Source organism: Poecile atricapillus, chromosome 1 (assembly GCF_030490865.1).
Source record: "Poecile atricapillus isolate bPoeAtr1 chromosome 1, bPoeAtr1.hap1, whole genome shotgun sequence".
Classification (NCBI taxonomy): Eukaryota; Metazoa; Chordata; class Aves; order Passeriformes; family Paridae; genus Poecile; species Poecile atricapillus.
This window is the reverse complement of record NC_081249.1, coordinates 85,112,601-85,134,284: the sequence shown is the minus strand read 5'-3', so window position 1 is coordinate 85,134,284 and position 21,684 is coordinate 85,112,601. Positions and strand designations below refer to the sequence as shown.

Genomic DNA, 21,684 nt, shown 5'->3' with positions numbered 1-21,684 from the left:
CCAAATGATCAAGTGCTTTGCGAACCTTAATCATTTCACCCATCACTGAACTGCAGACTCCTCTGGGGTGGAACATTAAGAGCTGCTTGGTAGAGCACAGCAGCAAGCCAGAGCAATTAATGAAGGAGAAACATCCCTTCCAACTACAGGAGCAAAGGGAATTTTGTTAAGTGGAATGTAATTATCAAAAGCAGAGAGGGGGAGACATTTCCCTTCATACTCTAATCTGGGGTTACAGCAGCTTTCCCAGTCCCTGTGTTACTGGGGAGTCAGCATCCTAGCCTGACTCTAAGGTTGCAGTATTCCATTCTAAGAAAGAAGCAAGCCTTCCAAAGGAAAAACATCTTGAATTTTTTTGTGGGATACCAGATTCCTACTCCTTCAGATGAGGAATACCATTTGCCTTCTTCAAACACCTAAACCAAACTAGAAACAAAGTGACTGGAGATGAAGGCTCAGTACATAAATGTTCCATACAAGCAACATGACTCTCTCAGCTATAAAATCTGCACATTATATAAGTGGGAAAAATCATTGTCTCTAAACTATTTGTGGCAGGGTGGCTTGATTTAAATTATAATCATGGTTTAAACTAGGAAGCAGAGATTCTTGATTTAAATAATCAGGTTTAATCTTGTTTTGAATGTGTGCTTTTCAGTTATTTTCTTTTAAAACTGGTTGATTCTCACTGATTGGTATAATTTGCTGCTTCTTTATGCTAAATCAAAAAGTATCCTATATCTATACATATTTATTTCAGCAATTATATAGTTTAGCATGCATTTATTCAGATTCCTACTTTTTTACATTTTTTACTAAGAGAAAATGGTGAACAACAGATTTCTTATTCAGTAGATGATTACTGGCTTTTTTAGTATTTTTTGTTGTCTTACATTTATTTGAAATCCACGTTAAAACTGCATTTAAATGGAAACTGGAATATGGTTGTAATTTCACCCCCTCCTCCTAAACTAACGGTAATAAAAGTACTTCACCATGCTGGAGATTGAGAAGAAAATTAGTCTTGCACAGAAAATGCGTTGGTAAAAACAGAGGCAGTGACCATTGTTTCTGTGGAGCTGGAGTAGGGGTGTATTTCCAAGAGAGTTTGGCAACCCTCCTTCTTTGCTGGCAATTCTGGTTTAAATAGCCCCCAGCTGCTTCTGTTATGCCACCCTCAATCACTGGCCCGTATTTGACTCAAATCAGGAGGATCTGTTGGGCGGGATTTCTGCTGCTCTACCCTGCATCAAACTGATCTCTCTGGCATGGGAGCTGAGTAGAAACTGTGAAATCAAGAGCTCTGTGTGCTGGCTTTCCTTGATGAAAGGGTTTGAAACGTGGTTTTGGAGGATAAGTCAGAGCTTGACTCCACGAGCAGTTGTACTATCATGACCATGGGGATGGAGAACCCCTAAAAGGGCATGGGGATGGGTACTCAGGGTGGCAGCCCCTTAAATGAGTTGGTCCCTCAGATGTAATCATGAAATAACAAAATTATTTAAGTTAGAAGGGACCTTACAAATCATTGAGTTACTGCCCCCTGCCATGGGCAGGGACACTCCCTATTGGACCAAATTTTTTAGAGCCCCATCTAACTTTGCCATGAACACTTCCTGGGATGGGTTATCCAGAACTGGGCAACCTGTGGCAGTGCCTCAGCGTTCCCACAATAAAGAATTTCTTTATGACATCTAATCTATATCTCTTGTCTGTTAGTTTGAAACCATTCCCCCTTGTCCTGTCACTGTCTGCCTGTGTAAAAAGCTATGAATTATTGTTTTCTTTTTATGTACATGACTCAATAAGATCTTTGCTGTGGTGGAGAAGACTAAACAACAACCTGCCCTAGAGCATATAATTAAAGTTTTTAGGGGCAGTCCAAAAAAACTTTGCAGAATTAGGGCAGTAATGCATTTTCAATCACTGCCCTTGATTGAATTAAGTTGCTAAAAGTTAATCAAAATCCTCTGAGAAATAAAACAATGAGATTTTAATGAATAAATTCTCAAGGCAGAAGCTATGTTTTCCTTTATTTGGAGCTCACTGTGCACCTCTGGGCATGGGTAAACCAAAAATAACGTGCTCTTTTCTTTCACTTTGTTCTGCTTATAGACGGAGACACATCTTCACTGAAAGAAACAAAGCCAGATACCTCAAGGGGAATTGTAGGAGACTGAACCAGATGTGGACTGATGCTGTGTGCTGAACTCAGAAGCAGATCCAGTAGCCCAAATGGGAATTCAGAAATACAGACATGAGCATCTGGAAACGCCCAGTTGGGAAGAACATCTAAGAGGGAATAGTGGATATAGAAAGCCAGGTGCACCAGGCTTTCTTCCAATTTCTTCTACTCTTCAGGGAATAGTGCTGTATGTCTTTGAAAGACTTGGATGGTGAATGCACATGTCCATTGCAGCTTGATGTGACCCCTAGAGATCCAGGACAGAGTTAAAAAATAGAGAAAAGGCAATTGGGAAACAAGCTTTGGCTCCCTTTCCCTGTTTAATCAGCTGGTTAGCTCTGGAGGCAGGAGTCTGTCTGGAGGCCACACAGGTAGATATCCAACCATTTAGAGTTCTCAGTCATCTTGTTGATGGGATATTTATTGTCTCCTCTAACTCTTTGCTTTTCTGTATGCTGCTTCTCTTTCATCTGTCCCAGAGGGACCAACTGTTTGCCTAGAAAAGAGTTTAGGTCTGGCCCTAAAAATAAAATCTTGCTCCCAGTGATCACTGAGCTACAGGTCCACTCTGACTCCAGTACTGATGTCCAGTGCCATAGCCCTCAGTGTCCTGACCATAATCCTCAGTCCCTGCCTGTAGCCATTCCTGATTGGCAATGATGCACAAATCCCACCCCAAAACCAGGCTGAAAGCAAAGTGCTACTATCAAAAGAGTAATAGGTTTCACGCTGCTGAACATAGGTTTATTCCCCTTGGGGTGTATTACACCAAAAGAAATTATTTATGGCACTCAGAAACAGTGTAAAAAAATGCACAGATTTGCTTACAAAATACTTGGCAGCTTGCCTGCAATATTAATAAATGCAATTATTTTCCTTTAAAAAAATCTCCATGACATGGCAGTTTAAAGTGGCGAAGGAAAGGACAAAAATTATTGGTGTAATTACAAAGAACAGTAAATTTTTACCTGTTAATGTTGTTTCTACATGCCCTCTCCCCCAGTATTCAGGCTAATAATGAATTTTTATAGTTTTAAGCTTTTTTCTCTGCCTCATGGCTTTACCATCATCAAAATAATAATAACAATGTGAAACCTACACACTAACCTACATTGAACTGCAGTTCATTACAGCAGAATAACACTGTGAAGGACTTTAATGTCAGCATCCTTTCAGATGCAGATTACAGTAATGCAGAAAGCACATTCTCAACAGGACATACCATACGGAAATAAAAGTAACCAGAAAAAAAACGAAAATGGAAAGACTTCTTTTTTTCTAGGGGCAAAAAGACCAGCAATGAAATAAACTAGCCCTAGAAATCCATGGGAATTCCTTCACTGTGAAACAAAATCAAGATACTGACTGCTAATGCTGCACTTGAAGTACTAAACTCAGATTAATCTCAGGTGCCTTCGCCTCTTAAATGGGGAGCAAAGATACTGCTGGTTCCCTTTGTGGTGCTACCAATAGGGACAACTGACTCTCAAGTGGGTTGAATCCTGCCTGAGATGCAGTGACATCCTCATTTTGAAAGGCTGTTTTACACCCAGTGGGCAGGGAGTTGGCTGAATGTGGAGGGACATAAGGGTCTGCTGTACTAAACCCCATCCATTCAGCATCCCATCCAGGTAAAACTTTCTCTGAGACTCTTGTGAAGGGGCAAGCTGGTGACTCACCTATTCACTTTCAAGAAGTACCTCAGGACTAATATCTAAAAAGGACAAAAGAGATAAGAGGACAGAAAATATGAGGAATCTATCATCAAGAATGTCAGTGATTAGGAAGTTGGATCACAAGTAAGGAAGATGTAACAACCTTCAAGGGAGCTATTTTTCAGTGGAAAATGTAGCATTTGATGGTCATACAGTTAAAAGTCTCCTTTTTAGGACTATCATCCTTCATAGGAATATTAGTATCTTTACGGTTGGAGAGCCTGAAGGCACATTTCTTCCCCTGACCTTCACATTTCAAGTGATCACCATATCTCTGAATATCTGTGTAAGGTGGCTTCAGTAAATTGCCATATCCCAACAACATCCACACATCGTTAAAATGGGGAATTTTTTGCAAACCTTACCTGGAAAGGGGCAGTGCAAGAGTTTTGAGAAGCTGAAGTAAGGAAGGGTATTAGTGAAAATTCACTTCTGGATGCACTACTACTTTATGTAGTTATTCTCTAACTTCTGCAATCGATGATGCATCTTTAGTGGTAAGGGCTCTGGGTAATTTTTATTTCAGGCAGAAACATGTTGTTAATATTAAGGTTACAACTGATGGGAGACAACTGAAAGATGACGGCCAGCAGATGTCTGATTTTGCCTGGATAGTTCTAATTTATTCTTGTTTTCCCTTACTAAAAAGTCATAAGGGAAACTTAATAAAGTATAGCTCATAGTACATTCTTTTTAAATTATTATTTATTCTGAAAAATGTTTTGTTTTTAAAAAATATTTCCTTTCTGAATTCTCTAGAATCTGAGTATCACATTTTAGCCCACATTTTGCAGAAGAAGCATGTCTGAAGCACACACTCATTTACTGGAAGTACTTTATAATACACTGTTTAATTCAAAGGAGAAAAGAAAGAGATGATGTTGCTGCAACCACAGTAACAATATTAACAACAGAGTGGATGAAGCCTGAAAGGAAATTACTCAGCAAAACACAGTAATAAAAAGAAAAGTCACCATGGATTATCAACTGGGGTACTAACAAATAATTTGTAATGCAGAGATTACACAGTAATTCTGGCACTGCTAATTGCACTTATATATTGACCTGTACTTTGGGCCAGTGATTTAGGTCAACATGATTTGAGACACAGGAAGGTGAATGTAAAGAAAACTGAGTAAAAATCCTTTCTCTGAAGAGAGTCAGAGCTATTTAGGAGCTACCTTACAAGGCACCTGGTGGAAAATAGAGACAACATTAGGACAAGAGCTCTCAGCAACCAAAGGGAACAAAGAAAACACACAGAAATAATTACTGTTTGTCTAAAGCTCTTTTAGCTACTGTAAAACAAGTCTGAGGAGAAAATATTTTGAAAAAAGCTGATGACAGGTGGCTGGATCATTGGAACAGCTTTCTGATTTAATAAGAGGCCAAAATGGCTATCAGAAAACTAGCAGTGAACAGCACATTGTGGCGTATTTAACCAGAAATATTGGGATTTATACCACTTGGGCATGCTGTTTTCAAAAAATAGACTGTTACCACCATGCACCTAGGACGAGGTGTAGCACTGCTGATGGCAACAGGAGCTTTCAAAGGCTTTGGTGAATTCTGTATTAGTCACCACTGAATAAATGAAAGCATCAATAATATTTATTAACTACGCTGGAGAAATAAAATTGTAGCATTTCATTGGTGTTTCTTGTTTGAAATTATTTTCTTTAATTATTTCCTGCTTTAATGTACCCCTGTGTTTCTGCTATGTTCCATAAACATTGAGTTCTGTTGAGTCTTAAAACCCTACACAATTTCTTGTTTCCAGAAACAATAATGGCTTAAGCAGTGTAAGCAGAGAATGTGGTGGCTACTCCAAGAAATGCTCTGTAAATCAGTTGTTTTGTCAATTAACATGGCCAAGAGTTGAGTCTGGGATAGTAGAGGAGGCAGAGCTATCATGTGAGCTTTAAAGCTCCTGATTGCCACTATGCTTCAGTTTTACAAAAGCCTATGAGTATTTTTAAGAAAGGTAATTTATTTAATGAGAAAACAAAAGTTAGCTGTAAGATATCTACTGCCTTTCTGGTTAAGGTGGTAAGGCTTGGAGAACATATTTGGATATTGAGCTGGTTGTTTGCTTGACAGTTTTAAAATTCATTTAAATGCATTCCAGAACAGTAGTGACTAAAGGAAAAAGTTCACAGAATGGTTTGGTTTGGAAGGAACCTTAAAGGCTATCTAGCTCCAACACCTGGGCTGCCCTGGGAAGGCAGGGACACCTTCTACTAGACCAGGTTGCTCACAGCCACATCCAGGCTGGTCATGAAAAATTCCAGGGATGGAAGAGAAGGGAAATTATTCCTCTTTTTAGAATGTGGGTCCAAGATGAATTAGTACTCTTAATCTTTCCACCAGTAAGTGTCTGTATTACTATAGTCACTATATCACTTTTGGCACTGACTGGAGCTTTCAGAGGTGAAGCTAAAGATGAATGAACCCTGAGACGAAACTCTTCTTCCTAAACAGAGATGATCAACAGATGTGTGGTGGAAGTTTTGGGGTGATCAAACTGACATCCAATTCATCATTAAATGGATGACTGGAGTCCAACAGTAAACCCTTTTGCAAACATAGAAGGCGTGCAGAAGTTTTTGCCGGATCATGTTTCCCACATGGTTTTTAATTGTGAAGATGGAGAGAAGTTGCACAGGGAAATTTGACAGTAAAGGTCCTGCAGCTTAAATTTTGGCTTCCAGGGTGGTTAGATGTGGAATTTTAGTTCATGTCTACTAATCTCTCAGTGTGCTGAAGTCACACTTCAGCTACACTTCTGCTGCAGGAATTTTTTTACATGATAGATCACAGTTGAGCATCTTCAACTCAGGTAAACTGTCTTGAGGCATCTGATGTTAATCATTCTGTCTGGGAGATCCTTGTGGCCATTTGACACTGCCCACATTCTTCCAAGCAAGACATGATGACAGAGAGAGAAACATCACACCACTCCTCACAGCATTAATCACGGCTGACTTGTCCTGCTAATGAAAAAACCACTTCCTCTGTCTCTTGTTCCTTCTCATATCTAGCCAACTACTTTCCTTGGGGGGTATGAACACTGAGCCCAGATTACAACCAAAGTAAGTCCTTAGCTTGGAATAGTTTGGAACAGCTTCTTTGGAACAGTTGAAATTTAAGCTGCACTGTTTGTTTGTTTGTTTCTTTTTAAAAGGCTGCAACTCCACTTTCACAAAGACAAATTTTTCAAATGACCAGGACAATAACCCAGGTATACAGTAACCCTGTAATGATTGTACTGAGTAAACCAGTAAGTTCATTAACACACTGAAGGTAGAGGAAGAAGTGCTTTAGTTTTGTTGTTGGTGGCATTTTTGGTTTTGCTTGTTTTGTTTTTGTTTTTTTCATTTTTTTGTGGGAACACATTTTGTATTGGAATATCTACCCATTTTCTGCTCATCTCTCAAACTGAAATCTGTCCAGAGATTACCAGCATGATTCATAACAATTTGGGTGGATCTGAGTTAAGGTCTCCATTACAAATCCAAAGGAAATAGACAAAGCCCAATTCATGGATGCTTGCACATAAACACTGTCCATATCCACATACATTAGGAGTCCCCTTGTCAGTACAGAAGCCCCGCCTGAATAGTCCCTGCCCCAGAGGAAAAAGGCATAGCAGTGATGAAAGAATTGGAACTGGAGAAAGAGGGGATGCTTGAGAGGCCAGCACTGAAAGACACTGACTGAGACACAGCATTTAGTCTAGACCTTTCTCAGCAGCTTTGTCTAGTTTACACTTAAAAGCTTTTAGCACTGGAGTTCTTCAGACTCCTCTGATTTCCTCCAGTGCCAAACTGCCTTCCAACTGTTTATGAGGAGAGGACACTCTAGATGCTGTCTTTTAACTGTTTTTATTATGGTTGATGTTCAGAAGATGGAGTCAGGCTGTTCTTGGAGATGCCCAGTGGGAGCCATGGACATGAGTTGCAGTTGAAATCCATACCAGATCTTAGAAGTAGAGTTGCTCACAGAAAGTTTGGTCAGCTGCAGAACCAGGATATAAAGGCTGTAGCCTCTCCATTCTGATAGATACTCAAATTGTACTTGAAAAAAGCCCTGAGTGACCCAATCTGACCTCCTACTTAGCCCTGCTTTAAGAAGGAGAAGGACCAGAGATTTCCAGCAATGCCTTTCAGTATAAACTATCCTGTGATATTCAATTTTTATGATGATGTTCTTATGATTAGAAGTTTTTGGTTTTTTTTTTTTTTTTGTTTGTTTGTTTTTGTTTTTTTTTTCATGTGACTAAATTGCTGCAAAATAAGCCAATTTCTGGAAGACTATTACCTTGTTCTTCTTCAATGTGCTCTTCTCTATGGTAAACAACTGCTGGCTCAGTACAAATCCTGTTCAGGGTTAGCTAAGGTACCGCCAGGAAACTCCAGGCTTCATTCCAAATGACCACTTCAGGAACCTATTTTGCTTGAATCAGTCTTGATGAGAAATACTGAGATACTACAGGAAAGAAGTTCTAACATAATTGCTAGACTTCCAGGAACCAGACTCCCTCTGTGCTAGGTTTGGAACTGGTAATGGGAGTTCACAGATCCAGTTCGGATCATGACCATGCTGCAGAAAACTCCCTGAGCTGTATAAAGTACCTGCTACATCAGCAATACAGAATGATTGCACTGTCCCCAGCCAAGATGCAGCAGCTTGAGCTGTGCTTCTGTCCCCTCACTTTTCAAAGTGACTATCCAGGTAAGTGAAATGCACTGTCCACTGGAGGGGAAGCCATCATGGCTGTTTGAGTGTGAAGGATGTGAGCTCAGGGCAATGCCAGAGTTATAACTCAACTCTGCTGAAAACAAACTCTTCACTTAGTAAAAGCATGCAGCCCCCTGAAAGCATTCAACTTAATGAAGGTGTCCCTGTTCAGGGCAGGGGCTTGGAACAAGATGTTTTTTAAAGTTCTTTCCAACTCAAACTGTTCTTGGATTCTGTGAAAACCTTGTAACAGTTTAGATAAAGCTACAGATGTCTTTCCATGCCAGCTCCCTGTGCAAGCGATCTATGATCACAATATGCCATAAAACCAGAGCACTTCATAGGCTTCCTTCATGACAGTGGTGGATTGTGTCTGCGCTTTCTGAGCATCATATCTGTTCCTTCAAGGCATCACCATGCTTGAAATAAAAACAAACCTGCTTTTCAAAGGAGCCAGACCACTCCTTTTCTAGGAACACAATATATGTTTTGGCAGAATCATGCTTCAACAACTTGATATTTACAAACATCAGAAGTAAATTCTGATTATTTATTTTGGATAAATAATGAACAGCATAAAAACTGCTGACTTTGACCTTCATTGGAAAAGTTAGTTTAATGGGCCCCATAAACTCTCCTATTGATGGCAGGTTCATAAAGCCCATATTGACTTCAGCTAAAGGCTATAACTTCTATCAATACGGCCAACAATTAATACTGGCTCATAAAGTTATCCTGTAAACTGAGTCATAGCATTATGTTACTTTACGTTGCCATTAGCAAAATTTCATGTCTTCTTAAAAATGTTTCTCTTATATGTCTGGGATTTCTCAGACTAGCCTGTGTGATAGCTAGCAGCCCAGAGGAACACTACTCATGTGGAGTGAGGAAGGAGGAAATGCTTTTGTGTTTGGCAGACAAAGCTTCTGAGAAGATCTCAGGCTTCATTTGCTCGTACAGCAGGTCTCAGTGACCAGGTTGTACACAAAGGTTTTTCACACTTTTATCTGTGCCAGACAGTTACAAAAAGAAAATACTCAAATTCTGCCTACCTAAAAGACTTTTCCCTAATCTTCTTCTTTTCCTACCTTGCAACATTTGTTTGGATACGTTTGTACTACCAATTCAACCCCAGTCCCTATTTTAAAGTGACTTTTTCTCAGTTCTGGAAGAGTTTTTCTGACTTGAACATGGTCTGATGTTTATGACATCTTTCCAGGGAAGTCTAAGCATCAGATGAAGCTCACCATCAGCACAGTTTGGATCTTAATATTCTCTTTCAAGTTCCACCACCTCCATTTCTCAGTATGAACAATACTATTACATACTGGACACCACAGCAATCTAGGTTTTATTTGTGCTACATAGACTTTTGTTTTTAGTGTGATACAGCCTTTCTCATTCAAAACACCCAACATATAAGACTGCAAATGCCTAGGCTCCAAGAAAACTCCTACATTTATACAATACTGTATGTTCTCCACCTCTCATTTCCCTTTTTCTAGATCCTGTGAAATGATGGTTCAATGAATGGTTAGTGTGTCATTAACCTAAAGGAAAGAGGAATTGAAGGTTGTCTCCACCCTGACATGAGTCCTATAGCCTCTGTGATTACTTTCAGAAAACCCTTTCAAAGCATGTGAAGTTGCTAATGTCCTGTTTCTAATATAGTTTCTCTTGGAAGCGATCTGTAGGTACAAAGTCGCATTTGCAGGTGTAGACATAGAATTACAGAAAGCAGGGAAAAAGACTCCAGCAGATAATTCAATTCTTCTCCAGTAAGACCAAGCAGAAAAAAAAAAAAAATACTAAACTTCTGTATTTTTCTTTTTTTAGTAGGCATGGAAAGAAAAAAATATATGGGACAGTATTGCAGCTGCTCACACATCACATGGGAAGTACAAAAAAGAGCTTGGATAGAGGAGAACGGGATGGAAGGGAAAGGTGCTTACTTTTGGCTGCTTTCTAGCAATTTCTTCTGAGTGTGCAAAACTTTAGTTGACCCTGATGATCCTTCTGATTTTTCATCAAAACACAAGGATCAGAAGGAAAACAATATAAATTGACACTGTGTGAGTCTGCTTGTAAGACACTACACTAAGGATCTTGAAAAAGTATGGAAAAGATAATTTAAAAGAATTCTTCTCAACATCCTTTGAACAGAAGGCCATTTATCTTTTGAACTCTGCCTAATATATCATTATCTCTGAGCAGAAACTTAATAAGCTTCAACTCTAATTTTGTTGGAGTTAAACATAAAATCATGTAGGTGGTGTATGTCTCGCTATGTCATGCTTCCAGAGGAAAACTCATCATCATTTGTCACTATAATACTGTGGCAAAAAGCATGAAAAGAACAAGTGATACAGTCATTTCACATGAGCTTTCTGCACTGAGCACAAGTGCCCGATGACTTGTACGCAGCAGCTATATTAAGAAGCAGGCTGTGCTATAATTGAATTAAAGGTGCAAAGGCATGTAGGACTGGATGAACTCCTGGGTCAAGTTGCAATTGAATCAAAATCTCCTCTCCTTCTCCTACACTGCTTGGCAGAACTGCTGACCAAAAGGTTTGCAGACCTACAAAAGGCATGCAGGAATCCCCGCAGCTGGGGACACAAAGTTACAGAGATAAAAAATCTGTGACCTTCAGCTTTTATTTTGCACAAAGAAAAAGGCTTCTAAAAATATTTCACCATCGTTTCCTTCAGAGAGCAGTCAGCCAATTTACATAAATGAAACGGCCCCTGTCAAGGAACCAGCAAGGAAGAGAAGAAAATTATCTGCCCAGAAAATCTGGGCAAAGATAAGAGTAGCATCAGCCAGAGGAGGGGAGATTTAAATGCCTTCCCTCTGAAAGGTTGCTGCAAAAATCAGGGAGAGTATTACAGCTATTTAATGATCTCTGTTGCAGTGATAAATAAGTAGGAGCTTCTCCAGCAGTCCATTAACAAATACTCTGTAGGACAGTACAAAAGGCCACGACATGGGGCTGTTAGAAGAGTGTTTTCACAGAGTCTGATAAAAAACCCCATCACAAAACCTAAGGAAGATTAAGGTGGAGTAGTAGGAAGAGACATTCCTGATAGAGCTCGAGGCTGACGCTTGCATGCGCTGTCACCACTTACCGGTTTCAGTATTCTCATGCTCCGTGTCGGTGAGGGTGAGGTTGGAGTTGGCCCGGCTTGACAAGCAGGAGCTGCGTCCAGACTTGGTGTTGCGTCCCCAGAGCCTCACTGGGTGCTCGGGTGACATGACCACGTCTGCTTCCGTGTCGGCATCCGAGCCGGCGCTCATGGAGTAGCCGCAGTGAGGCAGCCCGATGTCGGTCCGGTACAAAGTCCCGTGTGTGGGTGCCACATCTTCAAGTCCTAGTTCTCTCAAGGAGAAGTTGGCTCCTGAGAGAAAAACACGTCAGCCTGATTAATCTTTAATAGGGCACAGTGCCATCTAGCACAAGTCAAGAGCAGAAGTGTTCATCCTCTACCTTCATGGGGCACAGCAGCGTCAAAACAACACACAGCAGCATCATTCCAAAGATACCCCTCTTCTGTGGTCTTGCTCAGTGTGACGCCAAGAGACCACACAATCATAGAATCATTTAGGTTTTAATATCATCAAGTCCAACCATTACTCAGCACATCCAAGTCCACCATGAGACAATATCTCTAAGCATCTCTAAGCCCTCATCTAACACTTTTTTTTCTTTTTTACAATTCCAGAGACAATGATTCCTCCACTTCCGTAGGCAACCTGTTCCAATCTTTGACCACTCTCCCAGTGAAGAAATTTTTCCTAATATCCAATCTCAACCTCCCCTAGTGTCACTTGAGGCATTTTCCTGTTGTCCTATTGCTTGTTATTTGGGACAAGACACCAGTCCCCACCTCACAACAGCCTCTTTTCAAATATGTCAAGATTAAAAGTGGCTGGATTCCTGCTTCTGGAACCTGACAAAACTCAGGGCATGTTCAGTGAAATCATCGAGTTTGAAAGCAAAAACACATGTGGAAGTGGTGTAATTCTTTAGGAGAGGCAAAAAGTAATCTTCGTGCGAGAAAAGCAAAATGAGGCATGCAATGATCAAAAGTCCTACCACACACCTGACAACTTCCCTACAATAGGCAATTTGAGTGAGTTCTGCTCATTGAAATCCCTGAAATTACATACCGTGGATTTAAATTTCCTTTGGTGATTTCACTTTCCCCTTGCTGACCACTCACACCTTGGCTCAGTTTAGCTATTCATTCTGATAGAGTCACAGCAGAGGTTATTTGGCTTCAAATAGATGCAATTGTTTAGCTGCCTAAAAATACAACCTGAAAAGTGACTCTTGACTCCATGTCTAGTTACCTGCAGAGCTTCAAAATCACACTGAATTGATATGAATAAGGCTTCAAATATTAGCACACTTTGTTTGTAAAGTTCCACAAAGAGACTAGGGAGAGCAATTTTAATCCACATTTATTTATTAATGCATGCATTTATTTTTCAGCCCTGAATATCTTGAAAAGATTTTGGCCACCCATGAGTGCCTTTAGCTGCACAGTGCATTTATACAGCTCAATGCACCCCTGCTTCTATTATGCTATGCCTTGAATGGATTAAGGAACGGAGCAGTTTGCAGCTCAGGCATATTTCAACATGATAAATCTGGATGCACAATCTCCAGGAAATTTCAGGATAAATATTCCTTTGAACACTGAAGTTCATAACTACTCATTATTGAAATCTGTTAATCAAATCTGGATCTCAAGGTTGTATCCAAAGCTGAATTATCGTTTTCTCCTTTCTCAAGACCCCATAATCATGTGGCTTTTTTCCTCACATTTCTATTTGTTGATGTCAAATATCATACGGTAGAAAATGTGCATCCAACAGAAATAGTCAGTTTTCTACCTTTCCAGAGTAGTTTCACACTTGTGGAACACCCTAGCTTGTCCTTGAACCCTGCTGCTTGGGGAAGGTCTTTTATATTACAGCACATATTAGATGCATCAGATGACAGGTTGCCAAAAGTAGATGCTATTTTACTACATTTTTTCATTCAATTGATGTTACAGCTCATAGTGAACAGAGAGGAGATATCTGAATGCAAGGTGAATAATGGCACTGGACAGCCTTTTCATGTATAGCTCAGGGAAGGAAAGAGCTGTTCGATGGCAGGACAAAGCTCTGGTTCAGCTGGTTATGGATCTGCAGCTGACAACACTCCAACTGCATAAAGGATTCATGAACTTCACACCTTTATAATTGACCAAACAAGATTAAAGCTTTCAGAGAGAGTGGACAGAAAAGGTTGCTTGGGGCTCACACCTCTGTCCAACCCTAGGGCCTTGCTTAGGAAGCACAATGCAAGCTTGTGGCAAAGTAATCCATTTAACATGATTGCAAAGTGATTTGAGAGATTGTCCTCTACAGTCTCATGGCAGGACGAAGCAAATAAACCTGACCTAAGTTATAAATGCTAGGAATCAGTATCTCCTCAGAGACCTTGCTCTTCTCTTCTAGTTTCGACTGATGTGTAAGGCCATGGTTTTCTAAACTATCCCTTGTGGAGTACTGAAAAACATCTTTTGGTTTTCCTTGTGTGTTTGAGTCACCGATGGCAAGTTCCATCTTCGCCTGAAAGAAGCCACACTCAGCATCATCAGGCACATCAATGTGCAGCATGACCGATGTTCTCCAGTAACAGCAGCTCATAAATTATGAAAAATGACTGCTACAATTAACTGAAAATCAAATTTATTTGCAATAAACAGAAGCAGATGCATTGATTTTCATATTCTATGCTCACTGTTGCCTTTTAAGCTGGAAGAACTCAAGTCAATAAAAGGAAGATAATAAATATCCAAGACTTTTTAATTCAGATCTGGTCTATTTTCTCCTGTGCTGACTTGCACATTTGCTGACACTCACTCTAGCTAAAACCATTTAAATGCTGACTTGTTTATTTACTGAATTTATTTGGTCAATTTGAAATGTTTCCCTCCTCTGCCTTCCAAACCAATGCAGGAGAGAAATTCACTTTGCCTTGTTGATGTCAAGCAGGCTAATAAGGCTTGGTTTCAGCTGGCCTGAAGCCAAGCAGCATTACAAAGAAAGGTCCATTCATGGCTTGCAGCCAGTGAAAAATGTGGCACAGGAAGTCTGAGATTATGGATAACACTCTTCAGGCAAGTTTTGGGACACCCAGGATAAACTGGGAGAAAGCTTTAACTTGAGCCATTTGTGAAGGTTTTATCTGAAACAGAACTGGTGGTCTGAAGTGGTTAATCTTAACTTCTCAATGAATTTCAGCTACTTAAACCAGTCATTTTTACTATTTCTCTGTACCCTTCGAAATTTTCCTAGGGAAGTGTGAATTTGAGTATAGAAAATTTACACTCCCTGTCAACAGACTGGATTTTCAATGAAAGTAATCTTTTGTGGGCTTCTTAGCAGAAGTCCATGGATCTGCCTGGCCTCGTGGACCTCCAAGTTGAAAACCGCTGACCTGGAATAATTCACATCTATCCTGCATGGTGAATATATTGTTGAAGCAAGCAAATGCAATGACCTAAAACATTTCTTTTTCTTTATAATGTTATACATTCCTCAGAGAGGATAAAGTACTTCAGAGTTGCTAAGAGAGAAAGTGCTTTTATGATGTCACAGTGTTACTGGCAATAACTATTGGCCTTTTTGTTGATTATTGTCTGTTGCAGCTATTTTGAAGCTCAAACACCAAAGCTATACACATGAAGATATTGCTGAAAATCATTTTGCTTGTGTGTGCCTTGAAGATGAATCTTGCATCAAAACCACAACTGCATGATTTTTGAGAAGTGAACTTAAGCAGCCCCCAAGTTTAATGAGTGTAATTATATGCACTTCTTTTGGGGAATCAGCTTCTCTAAGTTCCAGAGGATGTGCTCAGTGTACTCTGGGTCAGCCAGTTTATGTTCATTTTCTGGAATGCTGCCTACTCTATTTGACTCACTTTGCCATTTTATGCTTTTCTTGATGGACTTCTAAAAACAATTTATGTGAAGTCCTGGTTGGAATCTGAGCTACATCTCTACAGAAAAATTAAGATGAGTCTTATAGTATGGGCCAGAAATCTACCTCATATAGGCATTAACAGCAGTGAAAATGTATCTGCACTGACTTCAGGGTAGCAATAAAAAATAGAATATCTGGAATCTCTGTTGGAACTGTGGAGTCCACCGTGACTCTCAAAACTCCACATCTTCACAGACACTGGGACTCATATTCACTAAATATGCTTGTGTAAGTCCTAAAGTGGTTCCTTACTCCTTTAATATGGGACCACGTCCCTAAGGCAAACCTAAAGCCTGCAGGCCATGTACAGTGCCAAGAGGGTTCACCGCATCTGGAGCTCAGATGCCTCCTTTCTTCCAGGGTTCTTGGGTTTTTCTGTAGACCAGTTGGACAGTGTGGACAGTGACTCTCCCCTTGCTGCCTTCTGCCTCAGCATCCTCATTGACTTCCTTCATGACAGAGCAGACACAGGACACAGTGAAAGATCTCCTGAGCAGGCAGGAGCTTTCCATGCCACGTCAGCACCGTACAGCATGTGCACAGGGTGTTCTAGTCTCATGGTGGGAAGTGGCAAAGTGCTGCTTCAGACAAAAAGATTAAGACATAGAAAAATGTCTTAGTAAGTGCTAATGAACATGGGATATGGGTATGCCACTTGAGGACACTGGGCTGCATACAGTGTCTGTGCAATACAATGAAGATGATCTCTGCTGCTCTCTTTAAATCTCTCTCTTACATCTTGCTTTTGTCCTCAGAGTCTTTCAAAGGTAGCCTCCCACCCAGCTCCAGCTCTCAGCTGATTCCCTCATGCTGCTTACAGCTGCATCCGCTGAAAAGTACCCACCTGCTCGGCAGAATTCATCAGCCTCCTGGTGCACCATGTCTTTGACCCGATTGCTGTAGGTCAGCCTGGAGTCCTGATCATAAGCCTTCAGGGTCTCGCTGGAGCTGTAGGACTTCTGGGGTGCCTTGCTGTCCTCACTCTCGGCTGAAGAGCTGGTGTAGCGGCGCTCAGTGTCGCGGCGCCGGGTCAGAGATCGATACGGCTTCCTTTCTTTCACATCCATGGCACCCTTGTCTGAGTATTCAACATTAAAATAATTACGTCTGCCTGGTGGTCAGATTGGAATAACCTGAAAGAGAGAATAACAAAATTTCACGCCTGTGGGCACCCAACTGCTAATTTGCCTTCTTTATACATTCTTACACTGAAGAAAAGGGAGGGATGTTACTTAATGGATTGCAGAAAAAACCCTCTTAGAACAATTACCAATAAAAAGAAAGTCTCAATTATGTGTGACTCATTTAATAATTGCCACTGCTAACAGGATACATATACGCTGCAACCTGCATCTGTCTGAACCAGGCATGCACTTGGGAATTGGATTGCGATATTGTGTGTCCTCTTTCCATAGGAAGTGATTCAGACACCTTGAGAAGGCATGTATTCATCAGTCACCTGATCTCTGGGAAATCAGGTAATGCTGAAATGTCTCTGTTTGGGCAACTGGAGGGCTGTGGGAAAATGCTGTCCTGTGGTTTTAATAATGTTTACACAGATCATGAGCTTAGAACATATGAACAAAAGAGTGAGATGGTATAAGAAGGCAAGTGGGAAGGGAGAGGGAGAGTGGAAGTGGAAATGTGGAGGGAGATGTGGATGGAAATTGCATAAATGTCTTCCTTTTCAGAGGGCTCATCTTTACTCGGCTGGAAATACATTAGAACTTAAGCAGAGCTGAGAAACTGTAAATAAATTATAGTGTTCTGCTTCATGTAACAACATGGCTTGGGATTTATTCCTCTGGAAAAACCAATATATATATGCACTACAATGCAAGAGTACATATCTGCACACAGAGAAAACAGATATCAGAAATAAAACGTATTAAACATATTTTTGTCAAAATAATTAATGGTATTTTTACTTCAAGTTTATTAAACATGACAGAAGTCACAGAAAAAATGAAGGCAATGACTTGCATCAAGATGGAAAAACATGTTTTTTAATATCTAAACTTGTTTATGAGGAAAAATAATGACATAAAAATCCACAAACTAAACATGGAAAATATGTAATTACAGGCTGAGCTTCTCAGAAACTGAATCCTCCTGACTGCTAAAGAAACAGAAGTTGAGTCTCTACATGCCACCCCAGGATATTGTTGTTTGCCATCAGCATTTAAAAACAAAAAGCAAAAGGTTTAGAAAGCACCTTTCAGTTCTTGGTCTTTTTCACAACAAATACATATGGAAATATATGTCAAGAACCAAATCACATTCTGTTGTGAATGTGCTTTCTTGAAAAGCTAAACCCTGATTGTACTAATGAAATCTTACTTGCCCATGACTCAGACCCTAGCCTTGCTTCGCATGCTGTGCCCTTGATTTCACAGAATCATAGAATCACAGAATGGAAGAGACCTTGAAGATCATCCAGTTCCAACCCCCTGCCATGGGCAGGGACACCTTCCACTAGACCAGGTTGCTCAGAGCCCCATCCAAGCTGGCCTTGAACACTGCCAGGGATGGGGCAGCCACAGCTGCTCTGGGCCAGTGCCTCACCACCCCCACAGTAAAGAATTTCTTCCTAAAACCTAATCTACACCTGCCCTCACACAGCTACGGTGCAGTAGTTGAGGATGGATGTGCTGTGAGCTTTGTAAGTCAGTTTAAAGGGATGTGTTGTAATGTAGCATTTGTGGGTTTTTTCAGGTTCTGATAACCTACAAATCACAATAGTAATACTGAAGCCTAAAGACAACATTTTATTATTAATTTCTTACTTGAAAAGCTGTCTGGAACAAGCACAATTAAAAAGATACTGGAGTTGAAGAGACACTGCAGGAGGAAGCAAGAGCTACAGGAGGGCTGTGAGATAAACTGGCAGCTGGGCAAAGAAGAGCAGGGTTACACTCCTGGGACTCTCGTGGGGTTAAACCATGACACACTCCTATTTCTGCAATTCTGATTCTGGTAAAACTGCTCTCTGGGTTTCGTCCCTTTAACCTCCAAAATCAGCTTTGAAATGACAGATGCCAATTGCCAATTCCAACACCTTGTATGGCTTCTGTAGCATTCTTTCTGGAAATTAAGATACTACTATTAAAAAAATAATAATAATAATTTTATATATATATATATGTGTGTGTATGTATGTTGTCTCCCAGTCTAAGTTCACACATTCTGTTTGTCAGCAAAATGCATAGAAACTATTGAACACTTAGGGATGGAGGGGGAAAGGAGGAGTGTCTTATAATGAGTTTTTCCTAAATTATCCACAGAGATATGAGCACCACTTTGATTTTAGAAATGTTTTTAAACCCACTAAACTCATTGACTTAAATTCATTCATGTAAATGCAATAAAATGAATGCAAATGGGATTACTCACTGGCCAAAACTGACATGTTAAATGTATTGCAGAGTAAGGACACAAAACTAAGGCCTGAATATAGAAGAAATAGTGAAGGAGATTGCATTGTGCTAAGGAACAATAGCAGCATGTAAGAGATCTACCAAATATTGGTAGATTTTTTATTTTTTTTTTCATTGAATCAAACATATTGGTGCTTTCACACTGGAAAGAAATAAAAGAAACAGAGAATCTGATTGCCTTTCAGTGCACTGTCATTCCTCTTTTTAAAAAAAAAAACCAAAAAACTTTTGGCTTGAAAAATTGTGACTTTTTTTACACTTGTTATTGAATCCGTTTGTCTCCTTTATAGTATCTCTATGTATGAAAGTCTTACAAGGAGCAGGTTTGTCATACTTTTGAATATAACACCTTAAAACAGGCTCCTTCACAAAAGCCCAGTATTGAGAGCCATTATAATGAACACTGAAATTGTGGTTTATCATTATGGGGCATGGAGATGGAAGAATGTGAGTGAGAAATGGTAACTCTCTAAGAAATAAACGAGAAATGTGGCTTGTATCTGCTCCCAAGCACTGTAGCAATTCCTACCTAGGGTTGGTCATTTAAAAACCCTCTAGCAGGAGAGGAACATGTGCCAAGAAAGCCTTTTGCACTGCTAGAGCCACAAGGTACAAACAGGGTCTGTAATTACCATTAGTAACCTTGCAACTTAGGAAATGACAAAAAAACATGGGGAAATTGAACAAATTCCCACCAGATGAAGGGTTTTCTTTTTGTAAGGAAAGGTGCTGAAAAACTGAAAATTCTCCTACAGTTCATCAAAAATAGCCCTGTAAATTTGCACCATCCATATGCACATTCCTCTGTAGCAGTGTTTCTATTCCCAACTCATTCATGTCTTTATAAATTTAACTCTTCTCAACTTTTTATTTCTCTCTCCCTCCCAACTTGGCTTGACTTTCCAAATAGAAAGGTTACCTCCATAAAACATAATGAAGACTTTTTTAAAAGTTATTTTTAAAGATTGAACTGTTGCATTTACCTGACTTAAATAAGTTTCCAGCACTTCTCCATGGACACGCAGTTCTTGTCATCTCAGTTTTATGGCCCAATTCCCAGATGGTTTAGGTACCTTACTTTCAGTGGAGTTGTGTGGTCAGAGAGTTTGCCTTATAGTTTTCTAGTGGTAGAATATTATTTCTTTATTTGCTACTCCTTGTGTCTAGATTTTACTTCTGCTACAATTTCATCAGTGCCGTCAACACCTCACATTTTTCCTGACTTCTCTGGCACATGAAGAACACAAAGAATCACACTCGTCTCCGTTACATATTCAACCACCAATTTCTTTCCGTCTTCAGCTCATGATTGCTCCTCATAATTTCAAAATTTTCCACAAACTTGATGGACCAGATGTAAAAAACCAGACTTTCTAATATGGACCTTTCCATCTCTGTGTTCATTTTCCCTCTATAAAAGCATAAAACCCTCCTGCTCTGAATAATTTATATTTGGAAAGGGCTTTCTTGTCCTATAATGCAGTGTTTCTAGTTCTGTTTGATTCTTTCATCATCCTGCTGTCTGCATAACATATCAAATTTCACCTTTTTTCATTTTCCTTTTTTTTTTTTTCTTTTCCATTTTTAATTGTATTTTAAGGCCAATTAGTTGCAATAGCCATTCCTATTTTTGGCAGCCCTCTGTGTATGGGGGTCCAATCCCAGCTGAACCACAAACTGGTCTGGAGTACAGTTCACAACAGAAGCATCCTTCTGCCTTTACTTATTCTACTCAGAAAAATCCCACTGACCTCAGAAAGGCTTACTCAGAAGTAAAAGCTTATAAAATCATATTCCTTGATATAGTTATATTTTTCAGAAGTGTGAGACTCTTCTCATATCCCTGCATATATGTCAGGGAGTGGAGCAAAAATATCAGCTTTCTGGTGCAGCAGTGCAGCAAACGCAATACTTATTTGCAGCTCTCTTGCTTTTGCTTTTGCTTTGGTTGGCTCCCAAATAATCCTTTTTATGATGTTTCATCCTTTATATCTCTCCTCCTCACACTCAGTTCTGTTGGGTTTTGTTGCTCTTTGGAGCTTTGATTAACCACACCGGCTTTGTGCTGCAGAATCTCACTCAATGAATGGCAAGGGGTATGATTTATTTTCTGAGTCACTGCTCAAAAGACAAACTTGCATCAATCAAAAACCAGACAAGGGAGTGTGACACCACAAAGTGATATGCTAGGAGGCGCTTAGAGCAAAAAGGACAGGTGGTCTTTGATAGCTGACTTACATTGCAGGTCACTAATCACAGAGATTAGCAGCAAGGTGATAGACAGCACCTGTTCTGGGAGGCAGCATGTCATATCATCCAATTTTCTGTCAAAATGTGAGGGTTTTAACAGTACAGATAGCTTTATGTAGTTCCCATATAGTTATGGCAGCAGGGTGATGAAACAGCAGGAAGAGTGAAATATCTTGTCTGCAAGAAAACGTGAGCATGAGCTCTGGTGGGTTGATTCCACCTCCACCTTTGTGCTGAAGGAAGCAAAAGGCCTTCTCACAGTCATTTGTTTGCCTCTGCAAAACTGCCTATGCAGAAATGGCATCATTTTACT

At 40.0% G+C, this 21,684-nt stretch overlaps 1 protein-coding gene across 1 annotated transcript in view; it reads right to left on the bottom strand.

The window, feature by feature from the left end:
- Positions 1 to 16,751, bottom strand: part of TENM4 (teneurin transmembrane protein 4) — a 349,338-nt gene extending 332,587 nt beyond the window's left edge. The window contains exons 1-2 of the mRNA XM_058863767.1: positions 16,529 to 16,751; positions 11,769 to 12,038 (exon numbers count right to left, since the gene is read on the bottom strand). Coding sequence (XP_058719750.1) covers positions 11,769 to 12,038; positions 16,529 to 16,751 — 493 coding nt within the window. The remainder of the gene's footprint in view (positions 1 to 11,768; positions 12,039 to 16,528) is intronic.
- Between the last annotated feature and the right edge of the window lie 4,933 nt (positions 16,752 to 21,684).